Here is an 18,484-nt window from a genome sequence, read left to right as displayed (position 1 = left end):
ATGCACATTGTAACCTGGCTCCCACAGCAGTCTGGGACTTCATTGGTCTGCTTGGGGACATCTATTGTTCCAAAATGTATCTCTGGGGATAGATCACTACTGGATCAACTTGAGAATAGAGTATACTACTATCCTTTAGCTTTCTTAAATTCCTCCTCTCTTCCAAAGAATCATTAGAAAGAAGATTAGTACTGGAGGAGGCATAGAAAACTACAGATATAATCTTTGAACATAGCCTTTATAGTGACCTTCTAAATGTTTTCGCACTGGTCATCAGCTCTCCAATATTTGTACTCAAGATTGTTCTGTCTTACCTCTTGTCCATGTAAGTTTTATAGCACTAGATAAAAGTCACTCTACTGACTTTTAAAGTCACTCTACATGACTATGTAGTCTGACTTTGGGGGCATTTTGCTTTAAGAAAATCTCATTTACCTATTTAAAGATACACTCCATTCTCTGAGCAGATATGTAGTTGTTAGTTCCTTTGCACTGAAGTATCATAGAAACCAAAAATTCCCATGGGCATGTCTATTAAAGATAAACCAGCATGTCTCCCTCCTTATATTTCAATTGAGGCCTAGTCAAATTTCAAGGAGAATGACCCTTCTTTTATTGACAAGTTAATCAATATGGACATTTTTATTATCCTTTTTTAAGAAAGTAACAGATATATATTATTGTGCATTTTCTCATCTCAGGGATCACCTATACTATTTGGAAGAAAAAAAAGAAAGTACTTTCCTATTGTAATTAAATCTTCCTTTCTGCTCCCATCTCTACCTTTGTTCCTGTTTTGAAAAGACAATGCCATTGTTAATTTGTTTGTCTTTGCCAAGGTAGAAAAAAAAAGGATTCATTAAAGAAATAGCTGGCCACTTACTGCTGCTTGGAGGGATGGTTGAAGGGAAAGTTGGTCACTTTCCCAGCTGCTGGATTCTCTGCCGTGCCCAGATCTAATTGCCTTTCCCTCTCCCCTTATCTGTTGTTCCCTGGTGTGGACCCTGGGATTTTGACTCTGTATACACTTTTAATCCTATAGGACAACATGAGAAGTGGATTGGATCTGTATACAGAGAAAGATAAGCCTCCCAATATGGACCTTGGACGTCTGAATGAAACATAGCAGAGGGCCAAAGGAAGAGCTGTCAGAAAGTCAGAAGACAAAGAACTTACTCCAATAGCAAAGAGACAAGATGCCGGGCTCTGTCCAGGGACACTTCTCTATGTTAGCACAGATGACAGAGTAGAGTCACCCAGCAGCCCTCAAAATAAGCTTCTGTAAGTTGGTCCAAGTTTTTCAAAGAAAAGGACTGTCAAGGATGTTGGCAATGATTCCCACCTCCTACGATTCATGTCTTTGTGTAATCCCCTCAGCTTGAGTGTGGGCTGCATTTATTGACTTGCTTCTAACAAACAGAATGTGACGAGACATCACTTCTGAGATGAGCCTATAAAAGACTATGCTTCTGTCTTGGGCACTCTGCCTCTGTCTCTCTTGGATCAAACTCCTGGGGGGAAGCAGGCTGGCATGGGTGCTGCCCTAAGGAGAGAGCCACTCGGTAAGGAAGCAATAGCTCCAGCCAGCAGTGAGGCAGGACCAGAGGCTTGCCAGCAGCCACGCGAGTCAGCTCAGAAGCGGCTCACTTCCCAGCGGAGCCTTGGGTGTCTGCAGTCCTGGCCGACACCCTGGCTGCAGCCTTGTGAGGGGCTCAGAGGCACCCAGGTAAGCCCCTCCTGGATTCCTGACCCACAGAGGCTGTGAGATAATAAATGTTTGTTTTAGGCTATTAAGCTGAGGGATAATTTGTTATGCAGCAATAGACAACCAAGATGTTACACTGATTATTTGCAGGTCACGACACATCTGTGCCTGGTATTCCTCTCCGAGAAGACAGAGTATGAAGATTCAGGCAAAAACCCTGTTCGACTTGCTTCCCGTCTGGAGAACACAAAAGACGTTTCCATTGCCTAGTTTGTAAATGACACTGCTTTTCAATTTATATGAATCAGGGGGGAAAAAATCAATATTTTCCATTTAAAAAACAACGTTTTCTTTACTATTGTTCTCAATTATTTTTAAGTGAATCCGTCCATACTCGACTAAGTTTCTTCATTAATGGTATTTCCTTCCATCCCATACTTACAAAGTAATCAGTTAACAGGAACTCGGATATGTTTTCTGTAGATGAAACAGCAGTTTCTTCCATCAGAGTCTGGATATCTTTTTCGACATCTATGTTGCTGATGGCACCGTGAATGTGCGTGTGGCACTGCAAAGCCGGGGGAAGCAGAACAAGGTCGCTGAAGACATGTTCCCTGCCAGGTCTTACCATGAATACCAGACATGGAGAAATCTTGGCTACTCACTGTGGTCAGGGTTTGGCCAAAAACAGAAATATGTTGGGTGTACTGGTTTAAGTTATTGCATAAAAGTTTAATTCTTTCCTTCTCCAGCTCCAGGATGCTCTGAAAAGGATGGAAAATGAGATAAGATCAGCCCGTTATGCAAAACTGCAATTATCCATCTGAGCAAATTGTCCTGTTTGTGTCTCTTGATTATGTCATATCCAAACTGGTGGGCGAGATTCTTGGCAAAGGATTTGGTGTCTCTCCTATGTATCCGCCTTCAGAATTGATTTAAATCACACTCTTTTCCCAGGCTTTTTTAAGCCCGAAAAGGCATAGAGGTGGATGCTGTGGGTTACCTAACATTTACAAAGGGTAGAAAAAGAATAATTTAAAAAGCATTTGTTAGGTTTGGAGAAAGAATGTGAACGTCCACTAAAATCGATGTCCATGTCTTCAAAATGCAGTCAGAAACTAAATATTCCTAGAACTGTTTACAAAGCATAGAAGGTATTCTGCTAGTTTCTACAGGGGCAAAGATGGCGAGATGCAAATTCTCTACTTCAGGGAAACATTTGACAAGAGCAGAGCCCCAAAGTCTGATCAATTCATAATTCTGGCTTGAAATTAAGCCTGGAGGTCAGACACCACTGTTTGAAGGTGGAAACATAGCCTCCCCATTTTGTGTGGGATGAAGAGAATTTCACTCTTGGCGTTTCATAACTTTTAGCTGGGAAGAGTAAATAAGAAAGGGAAGTCACATTTTCCTTGTTAGCCTTTAACACTGAGAAAAAGTTAGCTATTAGACTCTTGCCACTCACTGCTCCCTGAGTTTCTGACTGATTATATGGCGGGAGCTGAAGAAGTTCAGCAGCAAGGCACTGCGAGAGAAGGCTGGGTCAGGCATAGTGTGCAGGGGATTCTCTGCCACCTGCGGGCAGCTGGGCGTGTGCTCAGAGGACTTTGGCTTTGACAGAAGTGGCAGGTGTCCAAGACAACACGCTCCTCATCTTGTTTTTATAAGGGCAAGGCCTGGGCATTCCTCCTTAATCCGGAGGCCGGATTGGTTTCTTCTGTACCTGCCACCCCACCACACACAGTAAAGAGCACTCAGCAATAGTCTTTTGCGAAGGAGGCTTTGGGCAGATTGGCGGGTAGCATTGCCACAGGAACCAAGGCCTTGGCAGGGCGGAGGTGGGAAAGTCACAAAGACCACTGGCTTCTCCCATTCCACCTCTGCTGGCCCACCTGCAGGGCCCCCTGGCCTGATCGGGTGCAGTGCTTCTTTATATTCCTGTGAGTACCGATTCACATTCTGTTGTTACTTCATCTATGGTGTACACATTTAAAATTTTAAAAAATTTATTTATGTTTCCCAGTTGTGTTAAAATTTACATAACATAGAACTTACCATGGTAACCATTTTTAAATGTGCGGTTGAGTGTCATTAAGTACATTTGCACTGCTGGGCCACTGTTACCCTCGGTCACCTCCAGACATTTTTCGTCTTGCAAAACTGAAACTGTGTCCCCATTAAGCGAGAACTCCGAACTCGCCCATCCCCAGTCCCTCTGGCAACCGCCATTCTATTTTTGGTCTTTTATGAATTTGGCTACTCTAGCTAGCTCATGTAATAGGAATTATATAGCATTTGTGCTTTTGTGCCTGGCTTATTTCATTTAGCGTGAAGTCTTCAGGATTCATCCTATAGCATGTGCCAGAATTTCTTTCCTTTTTAAGGCTGAATAATATTCCATTAAATGTGTATACCACATTCTGTATATCAGTATATAGTCACTTTAACAGAGCTATGTAAAAGGCTCAGGCAGTAACTGTGAACATCTTGGCCAATTACATGCAAAATTTTTATTCTGTGCCAAGTGTCCTGACATTTGAATCAGATGCCTGGAGCTCTGCCCACCTTGGACGCCTTCTTTGTGGAGTCACAGCCTGCACAATTTTTGTAAGTCAGTGGGAACAAAATGTCTTTGTTTCCAGTGTTAGTCTCTTAAGTCTCTCTCCAAAATCTCAGGCACCAACCAGCTGTTTGAATGTGGCCATGAGCCCTCTGTCTTCCAGATACAGGATTAAAGTCATTGAAGAGCAGCCTATCAAACATACTGCTTCTTCAAAAGGCAGAAACCATATACCTCCTAACAAATACATGACACAAATTCTGCTCGGTGGTTTGGACCTCATGTGGGGCAGTCTTCAAAAAACAAGAGACTTTACAGCATGGAAAAAGATTTATAAAGCAGCTGTTCTAGTTTAGCACCATGATGAGCAAAGGAGAGGAGAGAAAAGAAAGGCACATTCAGGAACACATTGCCTCCCTAGTGGGCAGCTGTTTCTTTACTTTGATAGGTCCTGAGCCACCAGCATCAGTGTGAGACTAGTATAACCAGTGTCTCTTGGTTAGGATAGTAATGTTTAACAAATTTTAATTACATTTCGGGGAAATCATTAAAATGATCTATCTTGGCTCATGAAAAGAGGTTGAGATAAATTCCACTGTGCAAAGAGAAAATCCATATCTCACTTAATGAATTATTGCTTTCTATCATCCTGCTTTTTAAAAAAAAATAAAATAAAATAGGCAGTAGAAAAGCAAGATACTCTGAAGGATCTAAAACTGTCCTCCTGTGCTATGCAGCACATGAAGAAAGTGAGGTCAGAGTTACCAAGAGGCAGCAGATTTGGAACCTGTCTGAAGCCCAGGCTCCATGAGAACTCACACCTCTCGTTCATTCTTTTCAGCTCCTGCTGTCCAGGCCCTGCAGTTTATATTACCTGAGGAGCCTGGAGAGACTTCATTTTCATCCAAATGGCCTTTACAAAACTGATCATAGGAATATCATGGTTTTCACAGAGCAGGAACTCTCAAAATTTTAGTCTGCTGAGAAATCGCCTAGACGCCATCCTAAAGTCATTGAGAGGTTCTGATTGGCCTGGTCTGGGGAGGGGCTCAGGAACCTGAATTGTAACGAGCTGCCTCGGTGCTCTGAGGCATTGTCCTAGGGTCATAAGGGACACAAAAATTTTTTAAATCATTTGTAATTCTTCCATCCAGAGATGACCACTGTTAACATTTTGATGTATTTCAGTCTACCTGGGTATGTGTGGATATATTTTTCTGTTTATCTATCAAATTATTTAAATTTGTATCTTGTTTTTCTCACTTAACATTATACATATGCAGTTTCCCAGGCCATTAGTCTCCATGAACATGGACATTAATTAATAGTTCACTGTGTAGAATTGTGCACAGTATATGGATCCATTTAGCCATCCTTTGGTCATTTGGATTGTTTCCTCCCTTTTATTTCTAAAATCTTTTGAACAAAAATCGGTTTTGTTTTCTAGCTATTTTTTAAAGATAGATTTATAGGAAGGAAATTAAGTTTTTCAACAGGAGTTCTAGAAGAGAATTAAGTTCTAGAAGAGAATGGCCTAAGGTCTCCATCGTCTGCAATGAGTTACCATCTCCCCTCTGACTCTACAGTGGTACTAGTCACTACCATCCTTGGGAGAAGCGAAAACAGTCACCCTAATTATGTTCTGTGTTCTGTGGTCCACATGAGGAACATTGGTTGAGAAAGTGAATATTTTTAAGGTTCTTGATACTTATTGAAAATGGCATTCTAAAAAAATTTCTTGAGTAAGTACTGTCAGTACCAAACATTTGATTCTTGGTAATTCTTGGTAGTGTGCCTAATATTTTTCTAATTATAGTACAGATTATTTCTAATAACTGAATTGTTTTTTCTTGGAAGGTAGGAAGTAGGTCTTGAATGTAGTATGATTATGAAGTAATAAGGTTAATTTGACATGTGGTTTGTGGAATTGGTTTCATTATTTAATAGCCCTGCTTAAGAATTTGTAATAGCTCTCAGAGTATCTAGTGAACTTCCTTAAACATAGTCCAACGAATGCTCTCTGAAAGGATTTGTGAATTCAACAGGAAGAGTAGAAAGAGGTAAGAGGGCATTTCACAGGACCCTAAAATGAATTCTTATATTCCACTTTTGCAGAAGCATGATGGGAGAGATGAAATTAAAAAATAAAATGAAACTTGAGCTACCCTAGTTGTCTCATTTCTACCTTCCATACTTATAAAAATTCTCTTTTAATTCAAATCATCGCAGTTTTGTTGTGTCTTTATGAATATAACATTTCATTCCTGAACGTATAAACAACAGAAGATATAGAATGCACAGTGTAATATGTAAGTTAAACATTTGTTGGTATAGACTGACTATATCCAAGGCAAGGAAATACAAAGTAAGGGAGTCAGTATTGGTTAGGGTGAGGCAAGGAAGACTTGACAGACCTCCACTTCCTAAATTAGAGTACATTTTAAGAGCAATTTCTCTACTGATAGTTATGAAGATTGTGTACAATGTTTCTCACCATGCAATTATAAACAATTATGCACTAAACATTTTTATACCTTACCCTTGGTATACAGGTCTAAATTATTTTTTAGGATATATATCTTAAAGGGGAACTGCTGTGTTGTAGGTGCATGCACATTCAATTTTACTAGATATCATTAAATTATCCTCACTAGAGAGGTGTAAAAACTTTTGTTTCCCAATAGTTCTTATTTGGCACCACTTCATATCATCACTTTAAAATATTTTGCCAAATGTACTATAACTTAAAAATAAATTTTTAGAAGATAAAATAAAATAAATTTTTTGCCAAATGAGTAAGCATCTTTTCGTATGTTTATTAGTAATTTAATTTTCCCTTCTGTGATTTGCTTGTTCATATCTTTTGATTTTTAATGGACAATTGAATTCTTTCTTTATATGTCTTCTTTGTTGCTAAATTATGCACATCTCAAGTATTGAGATGGTACTTTATTAATTGTTATGTATCTCCAGTGTCCAACACAATGTCTGACATACAAAGGAGTTTCATAAGTGAGTACTCTATGAATCAGCTTCCAGACCTAAAACTCACATCTGAGTACCATCTGAACAGTTAAGACTTAATTTGCACTTTCCTTTGACAGCACTTTTTAAAATTAGCTGAGTGTTACTGTGTCCATGGAGAACTTAGGATAGGAAAAATCTGGCCAATGATACTCAATAAATATTCACTGGTTATTTTAACCATGGGTAAACTGCAACAATGAGAAGTAATGTGGTTTGTCTAAAGTCATAATAGAAATGAGGGTCAGAGCTAAGGACAGAGATCACCGGGCCATTAACTATAGATCGTTTTAAGGCCACACAAAACTCCATGGAAGAAGGAAAATGTGAATGCATAACTTACCTGGTAGCAGCTCTCTAGTGTGTTTTCCCATTTCAGTCTGGTAGAACAGCCAGCTATGTTTTTTTGGTAGTAATTTTCATCTGCTTTTGCCAACTTCTCAGTTGATTTTTTCAGTTTATTGAGGAGCTAAAGTAAAACATCAGAGCCACATTATGAAACACATGTATGAAAGTCCTTTGTAATTCCATATAATCACATTCATTCTACTGATATGTTTCTCACCTCCCAGCTAAAGTCCTAAAGAGTAGTTATGGATGACAAAATCAAAGATCTTTCTCAGAAAAAGGGCCTTCCTGAAAGGAAATCTAAGGGCATTTCAGTATCATTCCTTCAAGTTTTCCCATGAGGAAATTGAGGTCCTTAAATATGAAGCGATGTGCCCACTTTATCAAATCAAGGAGGAGGCCAAATGACAGATGCGGAGAAGCAAGCACAGATCAGGAACCTCCAACTCAGGCCTATCATCCCCTAACAACTCCTGTAGTCTTATCTGATAGACCCTTTAGGCCCCGGCATTTCTAACCAGGACAGGTAGAGACATAAGCAATCATATAATTTTTAGAACTAGGTAGGATTAGGCCCGGCTATCATTTAGTAAGGTCCAATAACCTTATTTTACTTTCACTGTATAAACTCTGCAGTGTAACTTTGAAATCAAACTTCAGGATTAGAGTCTTGCAGGTGAATTACTTAACCTTCATGAACCAGTTTTCTGATCTACGTGGTGGGGATAATGATGCTCCTGTTTCACTGGAGTGTTTTGAGGATTCAAGCAGATGATGCAGGTAGGGCGCGTGGCACACTGCCTGAGACCTGGGATAGCTGTCAAAGTTACTGAGTATTACTGTTATGAGTGAAGAGCCTGGGCAAGACACATGCCCATGTTCACTGAGAGTTATGGGCAGCTTGACAGATGCCTTCTTTCCATCCTACTCCCCAATGATATGTGCCTTCGCAAAGAGCCGTCTCTTGCCAATCACCAAAATTGTTCATTCTGGTTGTGAAACCTTCTGGAAAATCAAAGTAATACAAAACTGTCCAGACCAGGGTAGCTGAAATTGATTCTCAAAATGCTCAGACAAGTAATTTCACGTCTCTGAGAAAGGAAGAAGTTGCATTGCGTGAATGATTCTCAAACATTAATACATGCAGGAATGACCTGGGGTGCTTGTGAAACTGCAGATTTTCAGGGTCCCACAGTAGCGTTACTGATTTGGTAGTTCTGTAGTGGGATCAGGAAATCTGAATTTTCACTACCTCTTCAGATGGTTCTGATGCAAATGGTCCTCAAACCACAGTTTAAGGAGCACTAAGGTCCCTCTGACTGAAGCAGTTTAGGAATTTCAAGGACAGAGACAAAGGCTTTTAAGAATAACCCTCTTTATGTTGGACATTTTGGCTAACATTTCAGTAATGAAGAACATTCATCCAAAATTCTGAATATTAACACCACTCACTTCATTATTCTAATTGATATACTAGCCATTCAACTGTCTCTCTGCTCTGATGTATGACTTACACAGGACACATTTCGTTTTGTATATCTAGTATAATGGACCACATTTATCTGTAGAAGCATGAGCTTTTGAATTTTAATCTGATAACACTCTAGTGAAAGTGCTGAAAGTATGCCATGGCTATCCTTTGCTAAGTCAGGTCCTTAGATGCTTATTGAGAATGCTCAAATCTCCAGCAAGAACAGTTACTTTTGAGATGACCACTCATATTCATCAGTCTACTCTCCATCGCTATCAACTAGAAGTTTCTGCTCAGCAAACTTATAGCCAATAATCCTAAACTGATATAAAAGGAGAGTGTAGACTCATATTCTTATTTAGGAAACTTTTCTGAAAATTTTGCTAAAATTTGTCAAAGACCACATACTTTTTCTTTCTCTTGGAACAAACATCTCATTCATTCACCAAACATTTATTGAGTGCCACAGTGTGTCACCTGCTAGGCTCTGGGATTAGAAAATGGAACTACATAGGCTCCTTCTCTAGCCAGGGACCCATATTACTATCCTGTGTGATAGATCCCAGGATGATACAGTATTTAGGTATCACTGGGGCACAAAAGAAGCACCTAAACTAGCCTTGAAATTAAAATGACATATAAGCTGAGTCTTCGCACAGAGTGGGTACTCACAGAAACAATCCTGATGTGAATAAACCTAAAATAAAAGTAGGAATGGGTGAGCATGGCATGATAACAAAAAAAAATTTTGGTGAGGTTGAAGCGCACAGCTTGAGAGGGAGAATAGCAAAAGATGATGCTGAAAATTAGGGAAGGGTCAGGTCAGGAAGGTTCTTAAGAACCACAAAAAGGAGTTTGTGCTTTATTCTGAGGTCACTGAGAAGACTTTGAAGGCTTTTAAAAGGAGGATAATATGCTCAGATTTGAGTTTCAGAAGAGTCAGCTTGACTTGTATGTGGGAAATTAAAAAAGGCATCACAAAGTCAGAGACCAATTTGTCAGTTACAGTAATCTAAGCAATGATGATGTGGCCTGGGAGAGAGTAGTGGCAGTGGAGATAAATACAAGTAGATAAATTAAAAAATTATTTGCCTTAGGAGCTAGAATTGGGAGGATATGGGAGATGGTGATATTCGAAGATACAGAAAACACAAAAACAAACAATATTTTCAGAAGAGGGAAGTGATGATTCCAATTTTGCATACTGAGCTTGATGTGCCAAAATGCAGCTTAGAGACTGGTTTGGACTGAAGATATAAATGCGCGTATTGTCAGCATAGATATTCTAGTTGCAGCTATGGGAGTATATTTATTGAGTACCAGCTACTTCTTGAGTACCTGATATTGAGAGAACTGCATTGGACACCAGAGCTACCATGCTGGATAAGACAGCATGAGGCCCAGGATAGAAACCATCAGGAACGGCAGTATAGAAAAGTCAGGCAGAAGGGAAGTCAGTAAAGAAGTTTCAGAAAAAATCGCCAGAAAAGAAAACTAAAGGAGTAAGATGTTGCTAAAGTAAAAGGAAGAGACTTTCTGGAATGGGGAAGTCAACAATGCTTAAAGCTTCCAAGTTAAATAAGGTAAGAACTGGAAAGTACTCATTGGCTTTAGCAACAAGGGTGACATTGTCTTCGATGGCAAAAGCAGTCTCAGTAGAATGGTGGGAAAGCTGATTGGGTTGGTTTGAGGAATTAACAGGAGATGAGGAAGTAAGGACACAGGCACCTCTTTCAATAAATCTCCGTGTAAAAAGAAGAAGAATTAATACCTGGAGAGGAACAGGATTAGAGCCATGGAAAGGCGTTTCCCTGACTCTCCCAACTCTGTAAAGATGGGGAGAGTTGAAAGGCTGATAGGGAGGAACTGTTGGAGAGGGGTCTGTCCAACATAGGCAAGAGGGGAATAATCAAGAGAAGTGTCTTTGGGAGAGAGGATGGGATGGAGAACTGAGCACATGAAGAACTGGCCTTTCCTATTGCACATATGACTTTAGTAGGCAGTGGCTGCGTTGACTTCTGTTTACTTAGTGAGGTAGGGAGCAAGATGAGCTGCTGAGAGTGGGCAGTGAGGATGGAGGTGCAGGGAGAATGAAGATTTAGATCAGCTTCTGCTGAGAACAAGGGTGGCTGAGCAGGAAAATAGGAAGAACTGCTGAGCAGCACAGAAGCCGTTCCGCTCAGGATGGAGATCATGGGCACTTCTTTGTGAGATGAGAAAGTGAATGCTGCCTTAGTTATTCAGCTTTAGGACTAAAAAACAAAACAAAAACAAAAGCAAAACTGACATAGAGAGCGATGAAAACAGTAAAGATCTGTGATGTGATGACAAGGGACTATGGTTACAGGTCCAGCTGGAGGAGGGCAGGGGAGGCCTGGCTGTAGACTTCAACCTCCCAGGAAAGGTTCTAATGAGGGGAGGGAGAGGAAAATTACCACTTAGCTGCCCATGCTTTTTATTTTGCTATTGCTTGACATCAATAAAAAGAATAGCTTCTACTGTGGGTTTCGAACGCCTATGACAGGTCTGGCGCTTAACATTTTAACAAACTGTGCTTTAGCCGTCTTGGAAGCTGTCTCGTTATTCAATGTTTGTTATGATTATTTCAAACTGTGAAGAGTGACATGTGAATAAATAAGAACCTTGTAAAATCTTGCTAATAATTAATTTCAGTTATTCAACTAGTAGTTTCTTCAGATGAAATAACGGTGTTACCTGCAAAGACAATTTTCTTCTTTTAAGAATGTTTTCGGTTGTAGTGGCACTGCCTGCACGTCCTTAGGTGGACTCCATCTTTGGGGGAAGATCCTGGTGATTTCAGAGCTTCTCAGCCTCAGCACTTACCACGAGAGATGTACAAGATAATCCACTGGGACTACTTGTGTTCATTTTTGCTTAAAGCTTACTCTTATTTAACATAAAAGCTGGCACTAGTACCCATGCATGGACAGCTGTGGATCCCCACGTGTCCTGGAGGATGAGTGGGGATTTTATAATACGAGAAGCTGTCAACGTCTTGGGACATGTGGCCATTGACATGTATCTGGGTCATGTGGATTTACAGATTTATTATCTAGCATTAATTAGGTTAATACACCCAAAATGCACAAATCTCTTAAAAAGATTTTTGCCAAGGAGCTATAGTTTGATGTTAATACTAACAATATACAAGGGGAGACCCCCCAAAAAACAGGAATTATCTTTTAGAGAGCAGGCCCCTTGTAATACAGGTTTCCCCGCTAGGTGACTGTTCTACGAATCCATCTGTATCAGTGTACCAACTGGCGTTGTTGTGAGAGGCTGAGTTTGGTTTCAGTCAATTTTTCTGGAAGACTCTTTCAACATGTTTGCCCATTTCATGACAGGTGATTTACAAGTGCACCTGCCCACACTGTGCTGAATGTTCAGCAATTTTTGACCAAAAATGGCATAAGCCCCATTCCCCACCCTCCCTATTTCCCTGATCTCATGCCGAATGATATTTTTTTGTTTCCCTGATGAAACCAGCCCTCAAAGGAAAATATTTTGCTGATGTGGAAGACGTGAAACAAAAAATGAAAGAAGCACTAAAAGGCATCAAAATTGGCAAGTTCAAAAACTGTTTTGAGCAGTGGAAAAATACCCGGATAGTTGTATTGCATCAAATGGAGAGTACTCTGAAGGTGACTGAAGTTTAAACATGTAGGAATAAATACACAATTTTTTATAGAGAAGTTTTCTTTTTTTGGGTCCCCCTCATGAGCATAAGGAAGCCACAGGAAAGTGACGGGCCTGATGCTTTCTCCTGCTCCTGGTTGTGGGTCCGCCCTCACCCATGTGAGAAGGCGGAAACTGGGGTGAGCTAGTGATATCTGATAAGCTGTCCAAAAAATTGTAAATGATCAAAAGCATTATCAGAAATGAGAATTTTTATTTGCAATGGTTAAGGCTTAGCCTTGTCCCAAATGTATATTTGTGCCTAGAACTGTCTTTTAATGATTATATAAAAATATGATGATTAGCTAATCATTTAAAATGTTATTCATCTTTACCTCATCCTTCAAACATTCCTATTTATCTGTGTTTTATAATGTTCATAACATATTGATGTAACATATAAAGTACTATATATTATACACAGCATAAGTAAAGTATATTATATAATAAATATGTGTTTATATATATTTTTTACTTACTTGGGGTGTGAGCTGAGAAATGTTTAGTAAATAGGGTTCCCCATTAAAAATACATACACCGCTTGTCTAATTTGTCACCTGTCAATAATACCTTTTAAAAATATGTGAAAATAAAAATATATATGGCCCAGGAATGGCTTAGAGTCCCGTCTGACACTCTGCCTCACCACAGCTCTGCAGAGACCCCGTACAGAGGGGGCGCCAGCCCGCTCTCTCATACTCATGGCTAAGGGCAGGGAGCCCGCCCATCTCCACAGCTCATGAAACCAGCTGGCCATGACACATTACCTTCTGCTTCTCCCTTTCAGTCATGGTTTGCTTGGAGCTTTCTACAAGATGGAAAAGTGCTTCATGCTTCTTGGTGCTCACCATTAATTTCTTTTTGGCCTGGAGTCAAAAAACATTAAAAAAAAAAAAAAAGAAAGAAAGGAGCAGAAATTGATATCAAGAGAAAACCTCTTTTGTTCTGGAACCAGTTAATGTTCATGTGCTGGCCTAAATGATTGTGTATTTATAATTCTTCATTTCGGCCAACCCCTCAAAACCTGCCTAAAATATTGCAATGGCTAACATTTTGCCCTGAGAACCACTCTCTATTTTTTCATTATAGTTGATATACACAAGAGGGTTATACATTTTGCTAAATCACCAAATGCTTGCAAGCCTCCAAACGTTATTCTACCTAACATGATGGAAGGGAATGGCTTTACCACACACAAAAAAGAACAGAACGAACATGGAAGAATGCCTGTGTCATTCTTTTAAGTCAACCTGGGCCACAATTGAGGTTGTTTTAAGATGATTTCTTAAAACTTACAGCAAAGAGGAAATTTTTCTACCTGATGACCAGGCTTAAGAGCTGGGATTTGCCCAGCATCTCATGACCTGTCCTTCATTTGTGAGAAGGGGGTGAAGGTGGGGAGAGTTGGGAAGAAAGAAACTTTCAAAGTCCCCTTACTCTGTTGATGCCTCAGGGCAGGTTATAACTCAGGCGATCATTTTCTATTCCACACAGCTCCAATGTGGCAAGAGGTGACGCTCCAGAGATAAAGAGATTTTGGTTTTGAGTTGGATTCAGCCTCTTTCAGAAACTGGGTTAACTGAAAGATTGTATGGTTTTTCACCTCAAGGTCCCAAGAACTGTAAAACCAAATGATGAAGGGAAAATCTCAGGTCTCCTTTTCTTTAGGAATCAGAGGCAAGGCTTCTGAAAATCTTTAAATGTCCAAAGCCTCTACAAAGGGGAATTCAAGGAGCAAGCTCCTAGACCCTCTTCCTCCACTTTTGGTCGGTTATACGTCCACAGATAAATGAGAGTGTGAGCCAAGAGCCCTGGTCCTTTAAGACTTTTCATCTGTGTCTCCAGCACAGACTGCACTTAGTTACTGACATGCTGAATCCCTTGAATTGTAACCAGGGAGAAAATTATTATAGCTCAAGAATGTTATGTCTTCTAATTTCTCTGTCACTCTTCATAAAAAATAAAATTGTTTTTATTGGGAAAATTAGTTGGTGGAAACTGGGAAATAATAAAAGATGCTTTTTGTTCCTGAAAGCAATTGCAGGCACTGAGCTTGGTTTCTCTCTTTTGGTCCATTATATTGAATTTCCCAAGAAAGCTGAATATTTAAAGAATGGATTTTTAAAAACAAATTCTGTTTAAGAAAGCTATAAAATCAAGAGCAAGACTAAAAACAAATGACTGGATGCCATTTATGAGACTTTTAGATATGTATTTTAAATGTGATTCTCATGATCCTACTTTTGTCAGTACTACTATTGTGGGCATAGAAACTCATTAATCTCAAACATTTCTTATTAATGTTTTTGATCTCATGGAGTCTTCAATTTCTGCAGAAGCTTCAGCAGCGACACTGAGGGCTGATATGGGCCACCTGTTTCTGACAGTCTCAGGTTATTTCCACACATGGGTGGCTCTCCACCTGGGAAGTTTCTCTTTGGGGCCTGACGCTTGGGAGAGAAAAAAGAGGAATTTCAACTTTTGGAGCACAATTCCTTTCAAAGAGTGTCCTTGGGTTTTCTTGGCAGATCCCCCTCTCATCCTTTCTACTCAAAATGAATTTCTCCTAAACTGGATTGTTCTAGAATAATCTTCTGTACAAATATATGAGCCCCATCTGTTATTCTCTCTGCTTAAAAACCTATCATGATATTCTCTAAATTCTCATACCAGATCAGAATTCCTCTCCTTGGAATTCATTCACTATTTCCTGCACATATATTACCTATCAATTAAATTTAAAATTACTGGGAAAGAAGAAGCACATCTTAGTACAGGGAGGTGCACAAGAAGTAGGCTGTACATACTTGTGGAATCAATACATATATGTATATCCCTTTACTCATTGCTAGCCACCCCTCACTGTGCTTCTCTCATTAGTAAGACAGATATCACAAACACTCTTCTACAAATGACAAAGCCAAAGCTCAGATAGTATTGGCCACTTGCCCCAAGTTATACAAATTATACAGAGAGGTGGTCAGTATAGTGAAATGACCAAGAGTGTCCTGGAACCCAACTTGTAACACTTCTTGTTTCAAGCATTAACCAGCTTTGTAAACTTAGGCCAATTATTTACCTCTCTGTATCTCAGTTTCCCCATCCACCTTTAAGATGAAACAATGTAAGGTCACATAGAAGAATAGGTTACTGTGATGATTAAATATATAGTATATAGCACTTGGCACACAATAAGTGCTTTGTGCTGACTATAAATAATATCCATATTTAGAGCCTGGCTCTTCCATCGATTGAGTTGATAGATATAGCTATATAATAATTCAGGTGAGGAAGCATTTTTATCTTCAGATAGCACTTAGAAATACTAACACTAAAACACATTAGCGTACAAAAGTAAAAACTTCAATCCTAAAAATTGTTCACACAAAAGATATTTGTGTTACTCACCTTAATTTGTTGATTCCAGTTACTAATGAAAAGGTTTGCTGTCTTTTCAAATTCGTTATCAAGCTATGAAGAGAAAAAATATATTTTTTCTGTCTTCTTGTGCATTACAGTGCTGGCTTATTAGTTGTAGCACAATCACTATCAAAATTCATAGAAATTCCAAAATCCTATCATGCACGTATTTCCTGAGAAAAGTAGCCAAACTATCTTTACCCTCTGTCAAGAAGCTCTTGACAGAATTTAGCCTGAATGCATTTGGTAAAATAATTATTTCTAATATATAAGTACACGAGAACAACGTAAATGTGTACAGTCTGTATAGAGGAGATCTTGCATAGTGTGGTGTCACATCAAGTCCCATCATTTCCTCTTCAGCATCATTCCATGTGGCCCAGACTTCAACAGCATGAGAATCGGTATCAGTCCTAGCAGTGTCTCATTGTTTCTGAAGTGAATATTGTTTTAACTTCAAAGATTGAATTCTTACCTGGAACAGACTGAGAGCTTCAGAAAGGAGGAAGGAGGGAGGAAGAGTTGAAAGAAGCTGAAGGGATTAGCCAAAGAACGTATATGCCTAATCCATGCGCACAGGCATCATTGCGGTGATGGTCAGAGGGAAAGGGGGCGAGGGCAGGATGGAGATAGGCAAATGGGGGCGGGGAAATGGGGAAAAAATAAAAATATTGAATTCTTAATCATAATTAACTTTATTTTACTACTTTAAATAGCCAATGAGACAGTTATGGTAATGATGAAACCAGACCTAGGCAACTCCCCGAGGAAGTATAACTTAAGTTAGGACAGAACCTTTTATCCTGGACACTGATGTTTTCCCCTTCCCACAGATCAGCCATTATTCAACCACTTGGAGAGCTAGCAATATTGCACTTTTATTTTTCCAGTTGATTATATTTGGAATATATGCTTTATTGTAACAAACACAATGAAAATAACTTTATGCTTTATGCCATTTTTTACTCTATGTATGTGGCTGAAGTGTGGAACAAGTACACTTTTTAAATTTTTCCTATTTGTAGTACTATTTTTTTCATCCTTACCTGAGGATATTCCATCAGTGATCTTTTGAGAGAGAGAAAGAGGGTGGGGGAACACTATGCCAGAGAGAAACATGGACTGGTTGCTTCCTGCATGTACCCTGACTGAGTATCGAACCTGCAACCCTTTGGCATATGGTATGATGCTCCAACCAACTGAGCCACCCAGGCATGGTAAATTCACTTGTTTAAAAAAAACAAACAAATGCTAATCTCAAGATGGAGGCATAAGTAGACACACTTCACCTCTTTGCTCAACCACAAAAAGAATTACAACTAAATCTCAAAACAAATAACACCCAGAACTGTCAGAAAATTGAACTGTATGGAAGTCCGACAACCAAGGATTTAAAGAAGCCAGACAGGTGGGAAGGGTGGATACATGGAAATGGATGGAGAGGTGAGGAGATATTGTGTGGTGCTGAGAGGCAGTGGTGGTGGAATGGGCAGGGGAGGTCCCATATTCATGTGTGGTAGATAAAAATCGGGAGGGATTCCTTGGAGTGAGCTATCCCAGCCACAGGCCAGACCACATGGCACAGGGACCCAGCACTGGGCATATAAATCCCCACAACTTCTGGCTGTAAAAGTCAGTGGGAGTTGGGACAGTGGAATAAACTGCCAGATTTTCAGGAAACTCTGCTAAAAGGGCCAGCATGGTCTTAGAACATACACAAACCCATCTGCTCTGGGATTCAGTACCAGGGCAACAGCTGGAAGGACACCAGTTGCAAACAATGTTGGGTGAAGTGACTGGAAGAAAGCTGAGTGCCAGAAAAACCTGGCAGAGGTCAGGCAGAGGCACAGTCCCCTCTCCAAACTCGCCCCCACACAGAGCCACAAAGTGGTGAAGCAGGTTACCCTATCCTGGTGATCACCTAAGGCTTTGCCTCACACAATTTACAGGTGCTTTTTCTACATCAGGCCATGCTACTAAGGCAGGGAGTCAAAGCAGCTCTACCTAATACAGAAACAAACATAGGGAGGCTGCCAAATTGAGGAGACAAAGAAATATGGCTCAATTGAAAGAACAGAACAAAACCCCAGAAAAAGAACTAAAGGAAATGGAGATAACCAACCTATCAGATGCAGAGTTCAAAACACTGGTGATCAGGATACTCTGAGAACTCAATGAGTGTGGTAAAAATATAAAGTAAGAAATGAAATTTACAACAAGTGAAATAAAGAAAAATCTACAGGGAACCAACAGTGAAGGG

The 18,484-nt window shown here is 39.8% G+C and overlaps 1 protein-coding gene across 2 annotated transcripts in view; it reads right to left on the bottom strand.

Annotated features, from left to right (window-relative positions):
* The window catches only part of NOSTRIN (nitric oxide synthase trafficking), a 58,139-nt gene that overhangs the window by 10,423 nt on the left and 29,232 nt on the right, over positions 1 to 18,484 (bottom strand). For both annotated transcript variants that reach the window (XM_054562731.1, XM_054562732.1), the window contains exons 6-10: positions 16,213 to 16,275; positions 13,572 to 13,670; positions 7,633 to 7,758; positions 2,371 to 2,469; positions 2,148 to 2,273 (exon numbers count right to left, since the gene is read on the bottom strand). In XM_054562731.1, the coding sequence (XP_054418706.1) occupies positions 2,148 to 2,273; positions 2,371 to 2,469; positions 7,633 to 7,758; positions 13,572 to 13,670; positions 16,213 to 16,275 (513 nt within the window). The remainder of the gene's footprint in view (positions 1 to 2,147; positions 2,274 to 2,370; positions 2,470 to 7,632; positions 7,759 to 13,571; positions 13,671 to 16,212; positions 16,276 to 18,484) is intronic.

The sequence above is a fragment of the Pteronotus mesoamericanus genome, unplaced genomic scaffold, assembly GCF_021234165.1.
Source record: "Pteronotus mesoamericanus isolate MK-2021 breed Mesoamerican mustached bat unplaced genomic scaffold, CSHL_Meso_final scaffold_651, whole genome shotgun sequence".
Taxonomy (NCBI): domain Eukaryota; kingdom Metazoa; phylum Chordata; class Mammalia; order Chiroptera; family Mormoopidae; genus Pteronotus; species Pteronotus mesoamericanus.
The sequence above is the reverse complement of the archived record's forward strand: the minus strand, read 5'-3'. Positions and strand labels throughout refer to the sequence as shown.